We start from the raw sequence: 22,039 nt of genomic DNA, 5'->3' as shown, positions 1-22,039 counted from the left end.
GTTCAGAGGGAAACTTGAAGCCCCATTTACAGCAAAAACTATATTGGGGTCCACACCAACAGACCATAATGTTCTGTTTATTATGTGCACACTGCTGCTTTGAGTCTCAATATTTTTGCTGTATTTCAGCTGGAAAAAGTCATTCTGAAAGGGATTCCAACAATATATTTGTAACGTTTCGTTAATGTGTCTTGTATAATTAGAACAATTCTGAAAATGTTATCGTTATAGTTTTTTTAACAACAATTTTATTTATTAAAAATTGTCACACAAGTTTAAACACCATTTACATTTTTCATTATAACTGGATAAAAAATAATAAAAACATACAGCAATAACATAGGCTCTTTATCATTATAGTTGGTGTGAATGGGCCTTCTAAGGTGACAGTATTCCTCTTTTTATGCATCACCATTTCCGTGTCCAAAAGCAAAACGACAAACGGTGTTAATACTGTATGCACTTGCTGTAATACTACCAAAACTAACCAAAATCTCCATACCAAAATCTCAGATGGCCAATCAGTGATTCATCTTTCATGACTCATTAAAACATGTCTGTGATGCCATGCTATATAGTGCTCATAACCTGCTGTTGAGATAGTATTCTCAATTTAAATGAGCAAGCGCTTGGGCTCCTTACAGTATTCCTTACGTCACTACTTAACAAGCGTATTAGGTCATCAGGGTCATAAATTCTCATATTGTGATGCCTTCTGTGTCATCGAAAATGATAATTAAACTCCTCTCGAATGATGTCAGGGTGAAAGTGCGGTAAATGAATTTCGTCACATCACCACCAGATTAAAAATACAGCACAGATGTAGTCTAGGTGGATCTGTTTTTCATCCTTCTTTTCTTCTTCATCCCTCCATTCAAAGTGCTGCAGGCCCCGATCAAAGCACAGATTAATGCTGCATCTGCACCCGTCCATTCTTTGGTCGCTTTCTCCACCCCCCTCTTTTCATTACCTCCTTCCACACTGGACGTGCTGCCACGGACTGTTTAAGGTGATTGGATCGTGCCCATCCTCCCCTCGTGGTCAGTTGGGGTCAGAGGTCAGTGACCTTTTCTTGATTGGATGAAATGGAATGGTCATCGTTGCCCTTTGCTGTCATTCAGTGAAAAACAAAGATTTTGGTGTCAAAAGTGTGCGGGGACACTAGTCATCCCTAACATTTTTTTATGTTCATGCTGAGAGGCTCATTATATTTCCTGTGCATGTGCAAGCATGACAGTCCATTTACAATGCTTAAATGGAGGCTTAATGTATACAGTATAAAATGATGCCATGACATAATTCTTAAAATGGATGACTGTAATTCTGGGGATCTATATTAACGTTTCTTGGAGTGCGTGTAATATCTGCGATAGCCCCTGGTCTTTGACCTCTGACTACTAGGCCTCTGTTGCTAGGTGACTAGAGCATTTCTGATGGAGGTTTGGGTTGTGGGGTGACAGTGTAAAGGGGGGGGGTCAGGGGGCAGTGGTCACTCTAAACCTCTCTAGGGACACAAACACACACACACGCCAAACTCGGAGAGAGCTTTGAGCTGAAACACAAGCTTGCATCAGTGCCAGAAATATGATAGGGCTTCTGTTATATCAGAGATTTCTGGAACATGGCACTTAGGCTTTTTCAATTAGTCATGAATAATTCCAAGCATGTAAATAAGCCACATTTGATGGGTAAAGCTTCATGATACTGTATATGTAGAAATAAGAAAACGTTTCTTGTACCTTTTACTTAAAGGGATAGTTCACCCAAAAAAAGGAAAATTCTGTCATCATTTACATGGCTTCGAAATATATTTTCTCACCTTTATATCTTCTTTTGTGTTCCACTGAAGAAAGTCATACAGCGACATGAGGGTGAGTAAATGAAGACAGAATTTTCATTTTCAGAATTTCTCAGATATCACATTAAAGGAATATTCTGGGTTCCAGAAAATATATATTTTGACTTGTCCCTCCTTTTCTTTAAAACAAGAAAGAAGAAAAACACCTCCAATGGAAGTAAATGGGACCAATCTATAAACATTAAAAACAACTCACTGTTTCAAACGTTTAGCCACAATATGAAAATGATATGCGTTACTTAACTTGAGTTTAAAGTTATATTCACTTTTACAACTTTTTTTTGCCATGACAGAATTTCTAATACCCTAAAATGGCTGTAAAAATGGCAAGAACAACTTTACAGCTCGAAAAATACATGTTTTATCAGAATAATTCATTTAAGTGCTTTTATAAGATTATAAGCTTCACATTTCTGCTTTTAAATCCTCAAAATTTACCCTTTCCAGTTATATTGTAAGTTTTTTCCCATAACCTTGAGCTTTGCTTCTTTTAAATAATAAATTAATTAATAAAATAAGAGACGAGTTCAGTGTGTGTGTGTGTGTGTGTGTGTGTGTGTGTGTGTGTGTGTGTGTGTGTGTGTGTGTGTGTGTGTGTGTGTGTCAAAGTCAACCAAATGCAAACATAAGAGAACCTTGAAGTACTCAGCAGTTGCTGTTGTTATTTTGTGCTTCATTTGGAATGATTGTGCAATGTAAAAGTAAGCAGGATCATGCCAAAGTGTATGTTCAGTGTTGTGAGGCAGATTTTTTTATCATTGCTTTAGATTGTGTGTGCTTAACTTGCATTGAATAGAATATTCCTTTTTAAAAAGCGTTGCCTTTTATCCTGTATCTAAAAAGAAATGCATGCTTGGAATGCATGAAAAACACTTTATCTTTAGGAATGTACAATGTTCTCTGATCTGGCAGCACAACATGCAAACAGTCAAAGTCGACCAAATGCAAACATAAAAGAGAACTTTGCTGTGTACTCACTGCAAAGAAACTACCATGAAGTAAAAGCAAGACCGCAGGTCTGCAGAATGTCAGCTTTAAAGGCCATTCAGTGTTTGCATGTGTGTTTAATGTTTTCCCCCCCAAACACGTTCTTCTGTGAAGGAATTCTTTTTATCCTCTGCCATTTTTCTCTTTCCGCCCTGTTGGATTTGGCCATTTGTAGTAGAAGACCTTACCCTGGGGTGAGGAACACACATACTCAAGAGATATTTTTACTCTTGGTGTTGATGTTAGGATTCAAGTGTAGCACTTTGTGCTTTGATATAAGGAAAAAAAGCATTCCTTTGTGTTTGCGGATCCCTCACATTTAATAAAGCAAATTCTTGAATTCCCTATGAAATACCCATTTCAATTCTCTTTGCTCTTCAGATTCCTTAAAGATACCAGTATCCGACAAATTACTGGAAGATGACTGAACTAAAACTAAAGAAAGCATTCTCTCATTGTAATTATATTTATTTCTGTGTATAGCCTCTGTGCTTGTGTAGTGTGTGTATGTGTGTGTGTGTACGTCAAAGAGAGAGGGGAGGGAGGCTGAGATGGTATCAATCGCCAGGCCATTGAACGTATTGATTAGTTACCTTTCTTATTAACATGCTGATTAAAAAGAGCAGGAACAGAAACCGCATCTAGCCACACGCACACCGAGACAGAGAAGACACCACATCGCTGGGCAGGAAAGCAAAATGGATACAGGACAAATTGTGTGGAAATAGATGGACACTGAGTGGGACATGCAAAATGGGGGATTTCTGGGGTCTGGAGAACGTTGTCTCATGATAAAATTGGAGATGTGATGGAGAACATGGACGCTAGCATCTGCAGAGAGGAACGGCGAAACAGAGGGGAAGGGGGGAAAAATGGAAGACAGAGGGGCAGGGAAAAGGATGCTAACCGATTGCAAGGCAATTTCAGATCCTCCACCCACCCACCGAGCATCTATAGACTGGATATACCCTTGTGCAGAACTCATCTTATAAACACACAAACACTGCTGTGAGACCCTCACTCACAATCTGAGAATGTGTGGCTGTTCTGCATGGACGAAACGCAGAACATTGTGTTTGCATAGATGTGTATTTATATTGTGCAATGCATGTGGGTGCTTGTTTGAAGTACTCTGCTGTTGCTGTTGATATTTTGTGCTTCAATTGGAATGAAAGTGCAATGGAAATGTAGCAGAATCATGTTAAAGTGTTTGTATGTTCAGTGTTGTGAGGCAGAGGCAGGGATTTTTTTAAGGATTGCTTTAGATTGGAAATGGCTGCTGCTTTATTTAATGCTGATTTGGAGAAGGCCTTGCATCCTAAATTATGTTAATGACTAAAATCTAACGCTATTTTTATTATTACAATTATATAAAATAAAATAAAACTCGATTTAAATGTTGTTAGATTATTTAAAAATGATATCAATGTTTTTTATTCCACTCTGATTAATCTGGATTGCATCATCGTGTTGCGGTCAAAATCTAAACTAAGGGCTAAAATGCTATAGGCTACTTTGTTAATGCGTATAATTTAATACGTGCACTTGAATTTAAGCGCTTTGCGGTAGGCTAGTATGTAAACATTTGTAAAATATTTTAACAATTTATATTAAACGTGCTGTATTATATATATGGCCAGTTGTTATACTCCGATTGCTAATAATTCACAATGGTAATAATAGATTGCCATCCTGCATGTTGGCAGCACGCCCACGTTTACCAATCGATAAACAGAACCAAATACACGGGCGCGCGCCCATTTGAATGCGGCTGAACACTTGCTGTGGCTCAGAGGTTAAATCGTAAAATCATAGAAAAGATTATCCTTTAACACTGTGGCTGAGTTTGTGAATGTGACTAGTGAAACGTTACTGAAAGCTGAATATGAGCATGACCTTAATAATAATTCAGCAGACTCCCCTAATACAGTCTTGTCTCCATATTTGTGAGAATTATAAATCTCTCTCAGGGTTTGTCTGAAAACGGTTCTCTTTATATTGAACCTTTATAATAAATACCTTTACATAAATAAAATAGGCTAACTACATGTATGTAGGCCTAGGTTGGCCTATACCTTTTTTTATTCTTTATAATTGTGAATTCTAGTGAAGAATTTAATTGACTTGCGATACAGAATCGGGTTGGTATGGCATATGAACCTAATCAGTGGACATAAACACCGGTATTGTATGAATATGCTCTCAGATGCAAGATCATTTTTAATGTAAGATGTAGACTACTGTACATAGGCCTACATTTTCTTATTTTATTTTTTACAGTTAAAAATAAAGATTTACACTTCAACTTAAGTTTAAACTTTAAAACGCAAATTCAAGCAAAGAAAGTTAAGTGTAGCCTATAGGCCTACGTTAAGGTTATTGGACACCACGAATAATGAATAAATTCCTGTACTTTTTTTTCTGATGCAGTTTGCTAATCTTATCTTCCAGAAAATAAAATAATATACAAAATAAATAAATAAATAATTTAAAATATTGATAGATATATAATTTCACTTTTTTAAATGTTTTTTAAATAATCATCGGTTAGAAATTTGTAATTGTAAAGTTACAGTGTACGATTACAGTCAGGCGCACACAGTTTTATTTTTCAAATGATTTTCTTTTTCTGTTTCATAAGGCCTGCTCTCCGTGAGGTTGAGCATGTTAATTGAGTTATTGACTTTTTTTATCGATCGAGTTCTTTTTATTATTCACCATGCGTCCTATTATTTTTGGACGAAATTAATTTCTTTATCCCCTCGCATCTGAATGCACGTTTTAGGTTGTAGAATCGTTTTATTTCCTTTATTCTTGTACTATTGGCCCTTGCTTCCGAAGCCAAAATATTAATATCGATATAAAACATGAACACTAAAACACGAGATAAAAAGATTGATAACAAATATTGCTGAAATGTAAATAATGTTGCTCACAGTTAGTGGCCTATACTTAAACACTTCTCAATGAAATTGGTTATAAGAATAAGCGACATAATTGTAGGATAACAGAAGTAAAATATATTTTTTATTTTTTTAGCTTGTTGCACAATTTCATGAATTGTTTTGCACGACGCATTCATCACAGTGCATTAGCAGATTTGTGTTAGTTGTTTTTTATTTGTTAGATTGCTTATGGTTTTTAAAAAGGGCTTTGATTACCTGTAATATTTTTTCAGGCTTTATATTAGTGCCTCAGCGCTGCATTCCGAGGACAAACAGAAAAACTTGGAAGGAGATGAAAAGCTATAGATTTAGCTAATTATACTCCTGTAAAGAGTGTTTTTTTTTAAACAATGTTATTTAAATAATTTTTTCCATGATATCTGCAATCAGGCTATAAACACTAATCTCCAATTGTCTATTAAATGTTTATATACATTTCTTATGTTATATGAAGCCACATGTTTCAACAGATATTGTATGTCTTTTCACAAAATAAATGAACACAAAAAAATATAATATTCTGACACAAAGGTTTCAAGAACGACACAAACAAGACAGTTTGCAAATGTGATCAATAGCATTTATCTCCATGAGATTTATCAGGAGGCCGAAAATCCCAAGCATGCAAACGGATCTGCCTAAAGGCAACCTCGTAATGCAGATTACATTTTGTGTGTTGCATTAAATTGTAAAATGATTCCGTAGAAACAATACAAATATTTTTACATAGGCTACGTGTGTTCGTGTTTATTTTTTCTGCAACAATTGTGGTTCTGTCGCATGTTCATCATTATGTCTATTCAGTTTTATTCATTTAGGCCACTACATAAAATAGTATATAAAATAAAATGTTACTGATGTTATACTGAGTGATATGAGCTAATTAACATCGTTTCTACGGCGTCTGAAAGACGAGATAGTAGGCCTAACATTATGATGTGAAGGGGTTAAACTCGGCAATAACTTTCTAAGAACACACACTGTTAGTATCCGTCTGCTTAGCTCTGTACGTTTAGCCTCATGTACGTGTTAACCTGCAGGCCTCTTGATACACCACTCGGGAGGAGGACGTGGCTCGACCAAAGGCTCAAAGAACTCAATAGACAGGTATAAATAATTTACCAACTCGCTGGCCGCTGTTTTGATTTCCACGGTTTGTTTTGAACAATGTTTGATCATTGATACGCGTCCCAGACAGAGAGAGGGAAAGAATAGGTGAATAATAATCTGCAATGCGTACATGTTGCTCTCAGATAAGCTCTTTCTAATTCATGCAAAATCTTAAGAGTAGGCTATATTAAATTAGGCCTATATTAAAATAACATTAGCCTACTAATAATAAACCTTCTTGATGCCCCGGGGTAAAAAAAAAATGTATAGAGGAAATGTCACTGTAACACAATGATGAGGATACTACTGATTATCATTGACTATTGTTTAGCATATATCATTATTATTTAATATGATTTATATCGCGAGTGTAGGCTACAGTATTGACACAATTTAATTTTCCAATTTAACCCTAACGCTGTGCTGCTTTTTCTAGATGCCCAAAAATGCACAACATCATTATTAAAAGGTTTAAGGAAAATTGTTTATGTTTCTATTATCAAAATTACAAATTATGAAGGGTGTAAAGGGTTATCAGTGCACTCTGGATCAGGTTGTTTTCATTCGAGTGTTCTATCTTCAATCAAGCTCTCCAGCCGCAGTGAGTGAACTTTCACCTCGACCCTCAAACAGACCTTTTTTGCGGTAAGAGCTGACCATTTTACCTCCAGCCACACACTCTCCGTACGCACACACACACACACACCCCTCCCTCCCTCCCTCAGCCCTGCTCGGCGCGGATCGATAGTGCAGCATCTGCTGCGGGAAGACAGCGGTCCCACATCGCACTGGAAATTTTTTCAAGCGCTAGAATTGCTCATCTCTAAAAATTAAACTGACAGACAGATATGATTAATATTCCAAGTTTCAAACATCTACTCGCATCAACTCCCATCGCTCTCTCTGCCTGACACACACACAAACTCACAGCGTATTAAATGCCTTTTTTTTAATGGAAATATGACAGAAGTGTAATTTTGTTGTAGGCCTATTAGGTCGCGTGTTTTAGGAAAGGTCGCGTGTACTCTCAGAAAGAGGGTCATAGGTGCGCATTGGATAGATCAAGTGCATTGATCTTGTTTAGCACTTCTGTGATTGAGGAGCAAACTCTTATTTTAATTGTCCACTACACTGTAAGCTGACAGCTGATAAGAACCGCTCTCTGTCCATGCGCTTTGTTGCTTCAGTTAATTGCCTTCCGCTTGGGAAAATAAAAAAGTAGTTAATAGTACATAAACGGTTTGGCCTTTTAATTGGATTAAACTGTGTTCGATGTAGCATATTTTCCTGTTTATTTAAACAATTTTAAATGTATTAGGCAATCAACAAAAAAATTAACCTGATAAATTCTTAAACAGTTAACGTTAGGTAGTAGAACAAAATACAAAATGTTATGATAATATCAAATTGAATATTTGGCTTCAAGATATTGTTGTGCCAATTTTCAATAGCAACTAGCAAATGCAAAATCGCGTTGATTTTAGGGGTAACCATAGCAACAGTAGAAAATTGAAGTAAAACTAGAAAACATAGATATCCATCAGTTTATTAAATACATTACAAATATATGGCAAAAGACTTTAGGTCTTTTGGGTTACTCGAGAAACTCAGCAGATTGCGCCATAAAATGTTCTTATTAAAATATTTTTTAAGTCAACTAACTCTATATAACTGTATAATTCGTACACTGTCACGAGCTAAGACAATGGCTTCTTGAGGTCCGCAGGAGGGAAGGAGTTAACGAGGGTTGTAAATTCACCCCACATCTGTCAGATTTTAAGAGTGTGACGTACAGAGGAGGGGGGCTGGGGGAAGAGAGAGAGAGGAGAGAAAGAGTTGGGGCCGAGATCGATGAGGATACAGAAGGGCAAAACCACAGAGATAATGACAGCGACTGAGCGCGATGCTTAGACATAGATCGGCGCTTATTTTTGACACGATTGCAGCATAGCGAAGTCCGGACATCCGACGAAATCTTACGGCCTTACGCATCATTTGTGTTGCATCCTCGACAGTTGTGGTCCAGCGAGAATCTAGCGGATAACGGTGACGGACAGGACCGAGCCTTTGCTTCTTCTTCTTTTTTCTTTTTTTAACACTGAAATGTGCCGATGACACACAAAAGTCGCTGTTACACAAAACCGATTGCGGTGTGATTGTAAATTCGGAATTTCTGCAGGTGTATAGAATATCCCATCCCATTATCGGCTTTTGGTTGCGTTTTGGAGAGGCTGATTCGCTTCTCTCCATCTGGTCGGATAAGCAGCGTTGTGAGGTAAGCAACTTAATTCTTTTCCACCTTTTTTTAAAACATCGATATGATCGTTGAAGTTGCTTTTGAACTGAAATAATTTTATTAAATAGATAAGCTATAATAAATAAATATGATATTAATAGACAAAAAAGTTATTACACAATAACAGAATTAATCATCAGGGTGGTTCAAGTAGCTATTTTAATATTTGTGACGAATCAATACAGCTAAATAAATGATCAATAACAAATCAGTGACCATGGTCCTGTCTCTTTTTCAGCATTGGTCGCCAAGGCAAAAGCAAGACTCAGATGGATAAATACAGATGCATTTATGGAACACAGAATTTGCTTGCATGACCCAAGATGGTGCCACTGTGATGAAATGTCTCTGAGAGTACACTGAAATCAGATTTTGAGATATAAACAGCATCAGGGACTGCTTTTATATTATATTACAGTAACCACACATTAGACTTTTAGAAAAACACATCAGCTGGAATTTAAGGAAGAAGCGGAGTGAGGAAGGTATACGACATGGATGGTAATATGGGTGAGATGTCCGTGCACAGCCACGTAGAACTGGCGCACAGTCAGGACAGCCGAGCCATGCTGCACTCTCGCGATCTCGCGGCTGCTTTCCCTCGTCCCTCTCTGGGAGGCCCCACCATGGGCCTGGAGTCTGACCACCAGAGCTCCGCGTACGACCACAGCATGGCAACTCTGGGGTATGGTAGGGATGCACCAACCAGCTGTGGTAGCACCTACACCACACTGACACCCCTACAACCCTTTGATGACAAATTCCACCATCATCACCACCACCATCCCTGCCTGCCCGTCAGCAACGTCATCGGCAGCTTCACTCTCATGCGAGAAGATCGAGGTCTAGGAGGAAACTACTACACGTCGTATGGAAAAGACTTTGGTTTGGGACAAGGTCTGTCTCCGCCTCTGGGCAGTGCGGGCCTGGAGACCGCCATGCATGGCTATGGTAGCCTGGGAAGTCAGAACGGACACAGTAGCCAGATGCTTCCAGGTGGCCATGAGGTCCATATGGGCAGCAACGGGGGGAACATCTGTCGAACAGCGGCAGACTTTGTGAGGGAGATGTCACCACCCTCTTTGGGGGGCGAGCATGGGGTCAGCCACCAGCTAAACAAAATGGATGCCCATCAGCACACTCCCACCTACCACCCCCATTTATACAACCAGAGTTATCAGCACCACCTCTCCAGCCAACAGGCCTCCAAGCTTGGGGAGCTCCCTTCTTCTTCCCCTTCCTCCTCCGGCTCCAGCCTGGGAAGAGAGGGCATGCTGGCTGGCTCACAGAATGGCGGCGGAGGGGAGGAGATCAACACTAAAGACGTGGCTCAGAGAATCATCACTGAACTGAAGAGGTACAGCATCCCACAGGCCATTTTTGCAGAGCGGGTTCTGTGCAGGTCTCAGGGCACTCTGTCAGACCTGCTCAGGAACCCCAAACCTTGGGGGAAACTCAAGTCTGGCCGCGAAACCTTCAAGAGGATGTCCCGCTGGCTACAGGAGCCAGAGTTTCAGAGGATGGCCTCCTTACGTCTGGAAGGTAAAAGAGCTTGTTCAGTTGAATTGTAGTTTAAATGTATTGTTGTTGTGAAACAGAACAAATGGCCAAAATTAACAATTAAATCAGGGCGAGTATTGTTTAAGACAATGACAATTGGTACATGTATGATAATCAACCACAAACAAAGTAAAATTTTCCATTACAATTATTCAGTCACAATACATGAAAAGTACACAGACACAACAGTATTTTTGACCAACATTTGATCAAAGTACAGTTAAAATGAGCATATCAATTTGTTGCAATAAGGCTAAATAAACATTTTTGAGAGACATTGTTGAGAGATTTCACCTCAAACCCAGTGCATCTTGCCGTGTTACAATGTTTTGACATTGAAGAGGCTGAAACTTTAACTGTTGTCCAAAGCACACAAAGAGATCTAGAGAAAAACAGTAACATGAGAATGGACGATGGTGTGTGGGGGGGGGGGGGGGGGGGAGGCGGTGCGTTTGGCGATGCAGGGATGGGGCGGTTTTCAAAATGTCGGCTGGCGTGCTGCAGCAGCCACTGAGGATTGTGGGGTGGGAGACAAACACAGACACGCAGATTCTCCCGAAATCTTTCCGAATCCCAAGCGATCAATCACCTAAGCATGAAATACGCTTCAGAATGAATTATTCTGCTTGCATTACCACTACAGATATTGATTGGTGACCACTGTGTCCTCAGTCGTAGGGTTGTTCCATGCAACGAAATACATGGAATCAATCAATGCCCTGTTGGCCTGAGTGGTACCATGTCCTGCTGTTGTTGTTTTTTTTGTGGTAGTCGCTAAACATGCCATTGTGGAAATCTTCGTGATTGGCAATAGATGTTCATGCAGGATGATGAATGTAAACGGTGTTTTGTTCTTTTCTTTTTTAGTTGAGTTTTTGGTTTTATTTTCATGCATAATTCAGGCTTGGGTTGATCATTTTTCCTAAATGTGAATTGATATTGACTCTGAATTTTCTGTTGGCCAATTACTATTGGATGGATTTTTTTCTTGAGGCTTTTTTCACAGCTTCTGTGCACAAAAGCATAAGTGGACACCTCTGTATTTCCCTATATAACCCACTTTCCATGAGTGTTGACTTTTCTCACCATGCCCTTTGTTTAATTACTAGCTGGTATTGATTTCCTTGGGAAAGCAACGCAGAAGGCTCCTGCACACACCTCCTGTGAATAAGACGGCATGAGCAAACATTAGAATGCATGCGGCTACACGCCTCCTCTCTCAGAGGCAGCAGGAGTTCAACTTACCGACACATTTAATGATGATTCAGCTTAATGCAGTGATTTTTAACCAGTATTTACACAACAAATACCCATCCTTTTCAAATCCATCAGCACTTTTCAGATACTTGTTATTGGGAGGCTAAAATTATTACTTTTTTTTTTTACAAGCTTTCGTGCATATTGCAAACAAGGCCTGGGATCACACTGCATTTGTTGTAAAATAAATGCATCTTTCAATATTTTATAAGCACGATTTATTGACCTACAATATATCTTGGTTTTTCTAGATATCACAAATCTATTTTCTCTTTCTCTCACTCAGTTTTTCCTCAGGTCTTTTGTGTGGATGTGTTCTGTTTGTTGTGCCTGTGTGTTTTCGCAAACTGGCTGAGCTTTGATTGGGAGAGAGATGAACAGAGAGAAATTCAGTCGCAGGGCAGGGTAGAGATCATTACTCTAAAGCTCGGTGTTCGGACAGCATTGGGATTTCAAACACAAGCACTGAAGCCTAAAGCTCTTGTCTTAAGGAATCACAGAGAAATAATCGGCTTAAATAGCAGAGGCTCTTTTACTGATATCGTTACTTTTACATTTTTAGCCCCAAACTATTTGTATATAAAATTGCATAGTTACTTTTAGATCTCTGCCGTCCTGCTGAGATTGACAACAAATGTTGTTTGGCACGCAGAAGCTCCCCTTTCATCCAGCACTAAAGGGGTTAAAGCTCCTCTATAGGTCGGGGAGTCTGAGCAGCACAGATTTAATCAATAATTTCTATCAGCCTGTGGCCGAAAAAAAATCAGCAGGGGGTGGAGTAGGCAGGGAGTACGGCTTCGGGGGGAGAGAGGGGTGATAGGCAATTGGGGGGGGGGGGGGGGGTGGGGGTGGTTTATGAAAAAGGCTTTCGATCACGTTTCAGCTACATGAGACAAGTGGTATACATCATGATTAGGGCCTGCTCCCACGATCATAAGAACTCTATGGGGGGAGGTTTATGTCTCAGAGTGTGGTGGATTTATAGCATGGTAATTCCTACCTTTTACACATGATTACAACATCAGGAAGCATTTAGTTAATGGTCGCCGTTGTACTGCCGAAAGCAGGTTGGGCCGATCGAGAGGACCGGGAGTCGCTTGAATGGGAGAGAGGGGTAAAATGCTGAATTGAAACATTAAAATGTGCATTTTGAGAACAACAGACTCTCTTCTGGTTTGTTCGCCATCTATTTGATTTAGATGGTTATTGTTCAGCACGTTTACAGTCTTTCTTCATATCACTTAATCTCCCTTATCCTGAATTTCCACTCAGGGATCAATAAAGTACATTTATCTATCTATCAAGTTGGCAGTTGTCTGATAGAGACTCTCTCTGGTTTTCAGGCAATAGTCTGGTCAACACCCAGTGCGGTATTTAATTAAGCTGTGTATTTTATAACAATAATAGCTGTATATGATCATTATATAACGTAAAAATGCGGAGTATTGACAACATTAGCTCTAACTGATCTTTTGCATCTTTTTTGAGTGTGCAGGACTATTCAGTTTCATTTTACATGCAATGTTTTCTATTTTAACGATTTTGAGACCTTTTTTAGCCTTTGACTGTAATTCCCTGATTTTGTTTGCATATTTTAGAACTTAATCGTCATCTCTCAATTTGGTTGCAATGTTTAACATTTTCCAAAGTTGAGATCTTTAAAATGTGAGATTTTTTTTCCATCTTTTGACTATATTTTCACTTCCTGAAACTGTCAGCCATTACTTGCTCATCTTTTTTCCCAGTTTGAAATTATTTGTTATTGTTAAAGACAAAAGCCACTTGTTAAAAAATCTACACTGAAACAGGCGCTTTATTTTCTCTGCAATTAAGAAAGTCTAGAGATTAGATAACAAAGATAAGCCGCAATGAAAAGACGTAGCCTATTTATATTCCCAGGTCCTTTTTTTTTTTGTAGACTAATGTTTTTCTTTCTCTGTCTCTTTTTTTTCCAGCTTGTAAGCGCAAGGAGCAGGAGCAGTCCAAGCTGGAGCGCAACCAGGGGCCCAAACGCACCCGGCTAGTCTTCACAGACCTGCAGCGTCGCACTCTCTTGGCCATTTTTAGAGAGAACCACCGACCGACCAAAGACCTGCAGATCACCATCTCTCAGCAGCTGGGCCTTGAGCTTTCCACCGTAAGCAACTTCTTCATGAACGCTCGCCGCAGAAACGTCAACCGCTGGACCGAAGAGGGCCGTCCATCCTCCACCGGCTCGTCGGGGTCCAGCACTGCATCTCCAGCTGTGACCTGCTCCACGGCATGATGGGAAAACGAGCCGTTTTCCGCTCTGCACAGCACAGGTTTACCTGTAGCTCCTAGAGTTTTTAATCAAGGGTGTTTTTGAATACAAATCAACAGCATATGAAACCAAAGATGAAGTCTTTAAGAGGGTGATGTCCGCAATGTCTAGATGAGACAGGCATTGATTGTAGTTTTAGCGTTGGTTATTTTAGCTTTAATCGTGAAGGACGAGCCCAACACTTTAGGGCTTATGAAATCATTCACAAATCAACATATTGAGGGTTATGAATAGATATTGAAACGGTTTATTTTGTAATTTGTTACAGCGTCTAAAATCAGTGCAAGGTCCAAATGTTTCTGGTTTTTCTTTGTTGATCGTGACAGACGGAAAGTGGCAAAATTATATTTTTAGGGTTCTCGAGAGTGAGATAATTTTGCAACAAATGGACAATTAATGACCAAAGAAACCAAGAAGGATGCAAGCGAATATTTCAGAGATTCCTTTAAAGGGGAAAACTACTGGACAAAGAAGCTGAAACCAAAATATGAACATTTTTCGAGAGCTTGTTTTCTTTTTATACTCCTTCGTTACAAAATGCACAGGATGGTGTCGCATCCAGACAACATTAGGAAGAACTCAAAACAAGGTGGTGGGGAAAGTGCAGCCGTGACACTTTTTGCAACAGACTTTCAACTTGTTGGTGAGTTTCTGCTGACAGAATGGCTGCAAAAAGAATCCAGAACGCTCTCTTCTCTTTCAAAATCTTCAAAACAAGATTTCTTAGATATGGAGATGGAGAAATCTGGTTTTTGTTTGTATTTTGTACAAATTTCAAGCACACAATCTGGCCGATGGCTGTTCGTACCGGAAAAAGCTCAAAATCTCAATGATCCTGATGAAAAATACTTACAAAAAGCTTGAATTGAATATGAAATGAGAACCACTTTGTGTATTTATAATTATTTATGTATTTATTTCTAATCTTCTAGCTATTTATTTTATTTATTTGCTAGTTACCGTCAGTATTTATTTGTTGTTTGTATGTGAAAAACGACCCTGTCTCTGATAGGAGTCCCAATACCAAAGATGAATATTTGTCCTCCCTGAATGTCCAGCGTTTCTCGTCTCCTGACCGCTGTGTTAGTATCTCGATAGACAGACTAGCGTACCCATCCATGTTCTTCATTCACATGCTGCATGTTTAGACCCTTTAGGCCACAGCCTGACTGAACAGATCGAGACTCAGCGTGATCGTACAGCGGCACACAAGTGGCTATGAAGTCGAGATGCTTCTATATTTAGGCTGTGTTGAACTGTGATCTCCTCACTGCAGTCCACATTTACTGTACGACGATCATACATGCTGCGCCGAAGTCTCTCGGGGTGGGCAGTCGAGGGAGAGATCGTCCCCTTTTCAATGCTCTTTCTCGTTCCCCTGTGTTTAACCTTTGCAGGGCATGTAGTGAGGCCCCTTCGCAGCACGCACTTGAAAGAGGGCCCATGAAAGAGGCCATCGACTTTTGCCGACTTCAAAGAGGCCCTTTTTATCTGTGTCCTCTCGGTGGCTGGGGCCGGCGCTCGGCCAGGCCCATGGGCTTAGGGCGTTCACCAGGAGGGGTGGCAGATCAGAGGAAGGGAAGGGGTGGTGAATGGGAGTTTGGGGATGCGAATTAAAGTTTAATGAGCGACAATTGTAAGCGTGCTGCGCGCAGGGCAAAGGGTGTCAGCTTGTGTGTCTCAACTCTCCAGGTCACCCTGTTGCAGCACTAGTAGTTAACTGGGTGGGCTAATCTTTTCGTAGAGATGTAAGGATTTAGGTTATTATAATTTGCAAAATTACATCGGTAGATGGTTAGAGATCACTCGATGACCTGTAGCCTCCCGAAGATCACGTTTAGCAGATGATGGTTGACGTACGTGAGTGTTTGGCGCCTCCTGGTGGACACATTGTTCACACAGACTTATTGTCAATGAAGAGGGGCACACATAAATCGCAGCATATTCTCGTAGTTTTTAACCTCTTCAGATATATTTGGAAGAGTTACTACAGCGTGTAAATCTGAAGTGATAGTTCCATTCCGCTATCCCACCGAGGGGAACCCGTTTGGCCCTTTTTGTTCTACCCGACAGCTCTAATTTCATCTACCTCAACTGTGTGTGATGATGTGTCGTGTAGCTGAGATGTAACTGTACCAAAGATCCCATCCATTCAGGGAGCGTCTGTGCGTTACTAAGTTTTTATAGCCAAATGTGCTGGAATCAATCCGTGAACACAACTAAATCACAGCCCTACCTGCAGGCAGAGAGAACCTTGTTTGTGTGTTGAGCGCGCGCGTGCGTGTGTGTGTGTGTGTGTGTGTGTGTGAGAGAGAGAGGAGAGAGAGAGAGAGAGAGAGAGAGAGAGAGAGAGAGAGAGAGAGAGAGAGAGAGAGAGAGAGAGAGAGAGCGAGAGCGATTGAAGAACATTTATCAATTTAAAGACCAAATGGGAATGACAATCGGAGCAAGAAAGGGGATCTTGCTGATCTTATGATTGCTTATCCCTCCAAAAAGAAAAAAGATAACCAAAGTGTTACCATGTAAAAGTGAGGATAGAGACCAAAATAAATGTTAAATATGTTTGTCTCTACAAATATGATGCAATTATGTTCTAGCTGTATCATATGAATCACCCAAAAAAAATATATAATTTTAGCAAACCTGATTGGATCACAACATAGGCTGACAGAATTCACTCTCAATGCTTTTTCTTCTTCTTTTTTTGCATCTGGAGATCCACTTATTGACGGTTCAGATAAGCAGACTGAAAAGGTAGCAAGTGTTTTCTTTTTTCATTTACCTATCACTCATCTGAAATCTCTTTCTGCTGGTGTGAACATCTGTGTCATTTTATGCCATTCTCTCCCTTGTGTTACCTTATGAATGTGGCTAATCAACCAAAGGTGTAAAAATCACAGCAATCTAAATGTCAATCATAACTGGACATTGTGTGCTGATCTTGAAAAATCCTTTAATACCTCATGTGAAACTGTTCGTTGTGATGTTGCACTGAATAAAACCAAGTCATTTGTAAACATAATGAATAGAGTGAAAGCATATTTCCTTTAGAGCTTAAGAAATAGCCAAAGAAAACATTTAAAATTCGATATTTATTTAGTAAAATATTCAGAAGATACATTTGAAATTGAGTTTAAAAGAAAATTACATATATATAACACATTTACTGTTGAGAAATTAGATTATAAAATAGTACATTTCTTATTTTGATATTTTCATACATTTTAATAGCGTTTTAGTTACATGACTGGATAACAAGGATATGAGGCGATGCCACACATGTTGTTCTGGTTTCTGGCCATACGGATGTAGCCACCATCTCCAAATGTGGTACCCCAACTGTTAGAGCAAAAGAAAACAATCAATATCTGCATTTTTTCATATCATGGTTTGTTTAAAACAGATGTTTGATGTAACCTGTTTTTGACCAGCCAATAGTCTTGTCCAGCAACCACACCGTATCCCACAACCAGCACTCCATGGTTTATATGTTGGGTGCAGGATGGATCATTGTAAACTCCTGTGTGAGATAACATTATACTAGTTGCCAAGAAAAATAACAGTTATTTTGACCTTCAGTTTACAACCTGAAAACCTTAAAGGACAATTCCGGCGCAAAATGAACCTAGGGGTTAATAACACGGGTACAGAGTCGACTGTTAGTTCTCTGGGATGTGTTTTCATGCTAATCGAATGTACCCAGTTTTAGCTCGAACCACTGATTAGCTTATAACGCTAATATACAGTAGGGCGTTATAAGAAAGGTCGACTCGGTACCCATGTGTTATTAACACCCTAGGTTCATTTTGCGCCGGAATTGTCCTTTAATCTGGCAATCGGTCTGATTGAAATGTGTAGAGAAGAAGTACTCACCACTGCGGTACAGTATAAACTTAGGGTGGGTGGCATCAATGGCCACTGAAATAGGCCCGATGTTGGCAACAGCCTCCTTCAAGGCCTCTTCATCTCCCTCACTGACAAAATAGTACTTGGTGCAGTTTGCTGCACGCTGGGATGGATTGTATCTGCACTGCCCTTGCTGTAGGACACATTCATTTATTAGATTATACTCATAATGATAATGGATAGCAGCTTCTAAAAAATATGACAAACACTGACAAATCCAGCCATTGAGGCCAAACATAGTGGTAACGGTCCTGTCACTTCTACTATGGAAAGATTCTTCCTTGTTTCTGAAATGATCACTTGTTTCTTCTTCACTTGGACCCACACAAACAACTTACCACTGCTTCATAAGGGTAAGATGATTCTGAGTCTATTCCGCCATTATCAATGACGTACTGGAAGGCATGGTCCATAAAACCGCCACCGCAGCCCTTGTTGCCATATTTGGAGGAACAGTCCACCAGGTTCTGAGGACTGAGGTCGACCAGCTTCCCTGTGGTCTTCATCAGCTGACCTTCAAGAGCCCCAACAGAGTTGAATGCCCAACAAGCACCACATCCACCCTGACAGTAGAGAGAAAAGCATGACAAAATTACAGCATGGTTTGTTTCCATGCTACATATAATCCATTCTAGGTTGGATTTTTAGGAAATACTATAATGTGAAGACATTTTTTTAAATAGCTTCAAAAGAGACAAAAAAAATAGCTGTCCAACCAAATAAAAAGCTATGCAGAAAGACACAAATCTAAATGACCAAATATCAGATAGTATTCTCTCAAAATGTACGGTATAATACCTGGTTCTTCACACTGGAGACATATCCCTTCTCTCTCCAGTCAAGAGAGTCTGGGATAGGAGCCTCAGAAGAGCCCACAGATTCTGCCATTTGCCTCTTAAAGCCAGGAGGGACACTAGTCGTGGCTAACGTTTGCAGGATTTCCTCCATTGTCTGTGATTCAACATGACAAACAGAGAAATGTGAGTTTCAGATTATTAAATTGTCGCTTGCTTTGCAGGGCATCTAATATAACCTATGCAGCTATCACCCTGTAGCCTGGTGGGCGTTCTGGCGCAATATGGCTGCCATTGCATCACCCAGGTGCACATTGGTGGTGGTTGAGGAGATTCCCCACTTTGGGTATCCAGAAAAGCGTCATATAAATGTAACAAACTATTTTTGTTATATTGCCTAACTTTATGTCTGTATAATCTAGGAGTTTTATTTCTGACAAAAATCATGGACAAATAAACACAGAGGAAAGGCAAAAAGGGACATTGGACTTGTGTTCTCACCATGTCACCCATGTGGTTCATGGCCAGGTCATATGAATGCATGCCCATGGAGGCCTCCAGGTTATGAAGGGTGATAAGTTGAAGGTTTTTCTCCCACAACTCCCTCCTGCCCAGTTCCTCGACCTGCCACCATAAACAAAAGGCAAGTAAAAAAATGTAAAGAAAGACATGAAACATCACTGGTCAAACTATTTAAGTCTCACATGAATAAAAAATGAATTATTCAGCAAATGTGAACCTGGTCACATGGGTAATTTTTTTTTAAATCAGATTTGTACATCACATGAAAGCTGAATAAATAAGTTTTTCATTGTTAGGATTTGACCATGTTTGGCCGAAATACAACTATTTAAAAAATCTGGATTCTCAGGCTGCAAAAAAATCGAAACATTGAGAAAATCGCCTTTAAAGTTGTCCATTAATGTTCGGATTGTGTTGCATTCATTCACAAAAATAAATGTTTTATATATTTGCGGTAGGAAATGTACAAAATATCTTCATGGAATATGATCTTTACTTAATATCCTAATGATTTTTGGCATAAAAAGGAAAATCTAATTTGGACCCATACAATGTATTGTTGGCTATTGCCACAAATATACCCGTGCTACTTGTGACTGGTTTTGTGATTCAGGGTCACAAATAAGCCCATCAAACAAGCTTTACTAGTTTGATGAGTATCAAGGAAGAGTTTGTATTCCTCATAGAACGTGATAAACAAAATATGATTCTAGCAGTGGGTCAAATATCAGCTTTGGGATCATCTGAAAAATATTGTCACCTCAGTGGAGTAAAACTTGTCATGTGTCTTCTTCCACAACTCCCAGTGCTGGTCGAAATTAGAGTTGAAATGGGCCAGTGCTGCACAACAACACACGGCAAACAGCAAGCTCCCGAACATCATGGCCTGACAAGAGCAAAACGGTCCATGAAAGTTACTGGCATGCATTAAAACATCAATATTTGATCTGTTAATACTGTACATGTTCACACATCAACCATAGTATGAAGAGATTATTTCATGAAGGAGACTTCTGATATAATCTAGTTTATACATATATACTTCTGCTATTAGTTAATTTTTTTCCTCCCCTTTATTTTTATTTCACGTGGAATGTTGTTCGTAATTTGTATCATATGACAGATACATTATTGTATATCTCCTTTTTATTATTTATTTACTTCTTCTGTCTCTATTTGAATTGGTCCATGGTCCATTATATTGACAAGAGACAGAATCCATAAACATATTAAGCCTACATATATGTGTATTTAATTTATTTGGAGAAATTTGGAGAAGTCTCTTTCATGAAATAGTCTCTTATCTATATATAAATATATGAATAAAAATAAATATTTATTGAGCAGCAAATCAGCATATTAGAATGATTTGTAAAGGATCATGTGACACTGAAGTAACGTGAGTAATGACTGCTGAAAATTCAGCTTTGCATCACAGGAATAAATTACATTTTAAAACATAGTACAATAGAAAAGTCTTAAATTGTAATAATATTTCCCAATATTAAAAAAAAATCAGTCTTTTTTTTATCACATAAATGCAGTATTTGTGATCATATCAGTTTCCTTTTAAAACATGAACAAAACTTATTGTTCCCAAACTTTTGAACGGTAGTATATAGTTATATACATATCTATACACATATCTATGGAGTGAAACACACCGCAATCCTGATTTTTCCAAAGGAATCAAATCCAGACACCGTCATTTTAACTCTCTTATAAAACCAGTCAATACCTTAAAACTGAAAGAGAAACCTTTTAAGGGGGGAGGAAATCATCAAAGATACATGATAAAAAGAAGAAACATACATATTTAAAAGATACATGAAAGTGAATAAGAAATTAACTCAGAAATTGTCTCGTCTCACCTGTGCACTCTCGTTAAGCTACACTTCTTCGTCGTCTGTAGAGGAAGTGATAATGAATCGGAGTTCCTGGTTACTTTGCTTTTATTTTGTTCCATCACGTGCTAATTTCTGCCCATTGTCATATGGCACAGTCTTACTTTTTGCTTAGCCCTGTTACATGAGTAAAAAACGATTTAATTAAAAGGAATAAATTATTATTGTTGCATCACCTCATAGGCTAGCAGAATTCGCTCTCTCTCCCTGGAAAACCAGGCTGCTACATATATTGTCGGCTTCTTGAGATCCACTTATTAATGGTTCAGATTAGCCAAATGAAAAGATAGTTTTTTTAACTCATCTAAAATCTCATTAACTGATGCCAGGTAAACTCGAGCTTTTCTTTGATTTGACTTCGGCCATTTAATTTTTATAAATGTATAGATAAATGGTCTTGCATATTTGTTTCTGAATAACATCGGAAATTACACATCAATTAGTGATGTAAACTAATAACATCGCTAGTAAAATCGACTTATATAACAATACAGCCTATAGACACGACAGTTCTTATCCTTTTTGAAGCGGTCTGAACAGCCACAAAATGTAGGTGAAATACCCCCATCTAACGGTGAACTCAGTATTAGCATCAACA

The 22,039-nt window shown here is 39.0% G+C and overlaps 2 protein-coding genes across 2 annotated transcripts; one reads left to right on the top strand and one right to left on the bottom strand.

Moving 5' to 3' along the window:
- The first annotated feature begins 8,757 nt into the window (after positions 1-8,757).
- On the top strand, positions 8,758-17,335 carry onecutl (one cut domain, family member, like). Its single transcript, XM_079624607.1, has 3 exons — positions 8,758-9,175; positions 9,435-10,738; positions 13,969-17,335. The coding sequence occupies exons 2-3, from the start codon at positions 9,691-9,693 to the stop codon at positions 14,277-14,279; spliced, it is 1,359 nt and encodes a 452-aa protein (XP_079480733.1). The 5' UTR covers positions 8,758-9,175; positions 9,435-9,690; the 3' UTR covers positions 14,280-17,335.
- A 53-nt stretch (positions 17,336-17,388) lies between these two features.
- Positions 17,389-21,645, bottom strand: LOC307004952 (cathepsin S-like). Its single transcript, XM_079624609.1, has 8 exons — positions 21,409-21,645; positions 20,298-20,423; positions 19,517-19,639; positions 19,020-19,172; positions 18,560-18,784; positions 18,189-18,354; positions 17,733-17,835; positions 17,389-17,654 (listed from the first exon to the last, which is right to left on the bottom strand). Exons 2-8 carry the CDS (start codon positions 20,418-20,420, stop codon positions 17,555-17,557), a joined length of 993 nt encoding a protein of 330 aa, XP_079480735.1. The 5' UTR covers positions 20,421-20,423; positions 21,409-21,645; the 3' UTR covers positions 17,389-17,554.
- Positions 21,646-22,039: the final 394 nt, after the last annotated feature.

The sequence above is a fragment of the Phoxinus phoxinus genome, assembly GCF_949152265.1.
Source record: "Phoxinus phoxinus genome assembly, chromosome: 10".
NCBI classification, from domain to species: Eukaryota; Metazoa; Chordata; class Actinopteri; order Cypriniformes; family Leuciscidae; genus Phoxinus; species Phoxinus phoxinus.
This window is presented reverse-complemented; position numbering and strand designations above follow the sequence as displayed.

Excerpts from the sequence above, each read along its gene's own strand:
- LOC307004952 (XM_079624609.1), bottom strand. The coding sequence starts at position 20,420 with ATGATGTTCGGGAGCTTGCTGTTTGCCGTGTGTTGTTGTGCAGCACTG. Across the intron at positions 18,785-19,019 it reads TCTCCAGTGTGAAGAACCAG|GGTGGATGTGGTGCTTGTTG; the intron begins GTATTATACCGT and ends CTCTACTGTCAG. Across the intron at positions 17,836-18,188 it reads GTTTATACTGTACCGCAGTG|GAGTTTACAATGATCCATCC; the intron begins GTGAGTACTTCT and ends TATCTCACACAG.
- onecutl (XM_079624607.1), top strand. The coding sequence starts at position 9,691 with ATGGATGGTAATATGGGTGAGATGTCCGTGCACAGCCACGTAGAACTG. Across the intron at positions 10,739-13,968 it reads GGCCTCCTTACGTCTGGAAG|CTTGTAAGCGCAAGGAGCAG; the intron begins GTAAAAGAGCTT and ends TTTTTTTTCCAG.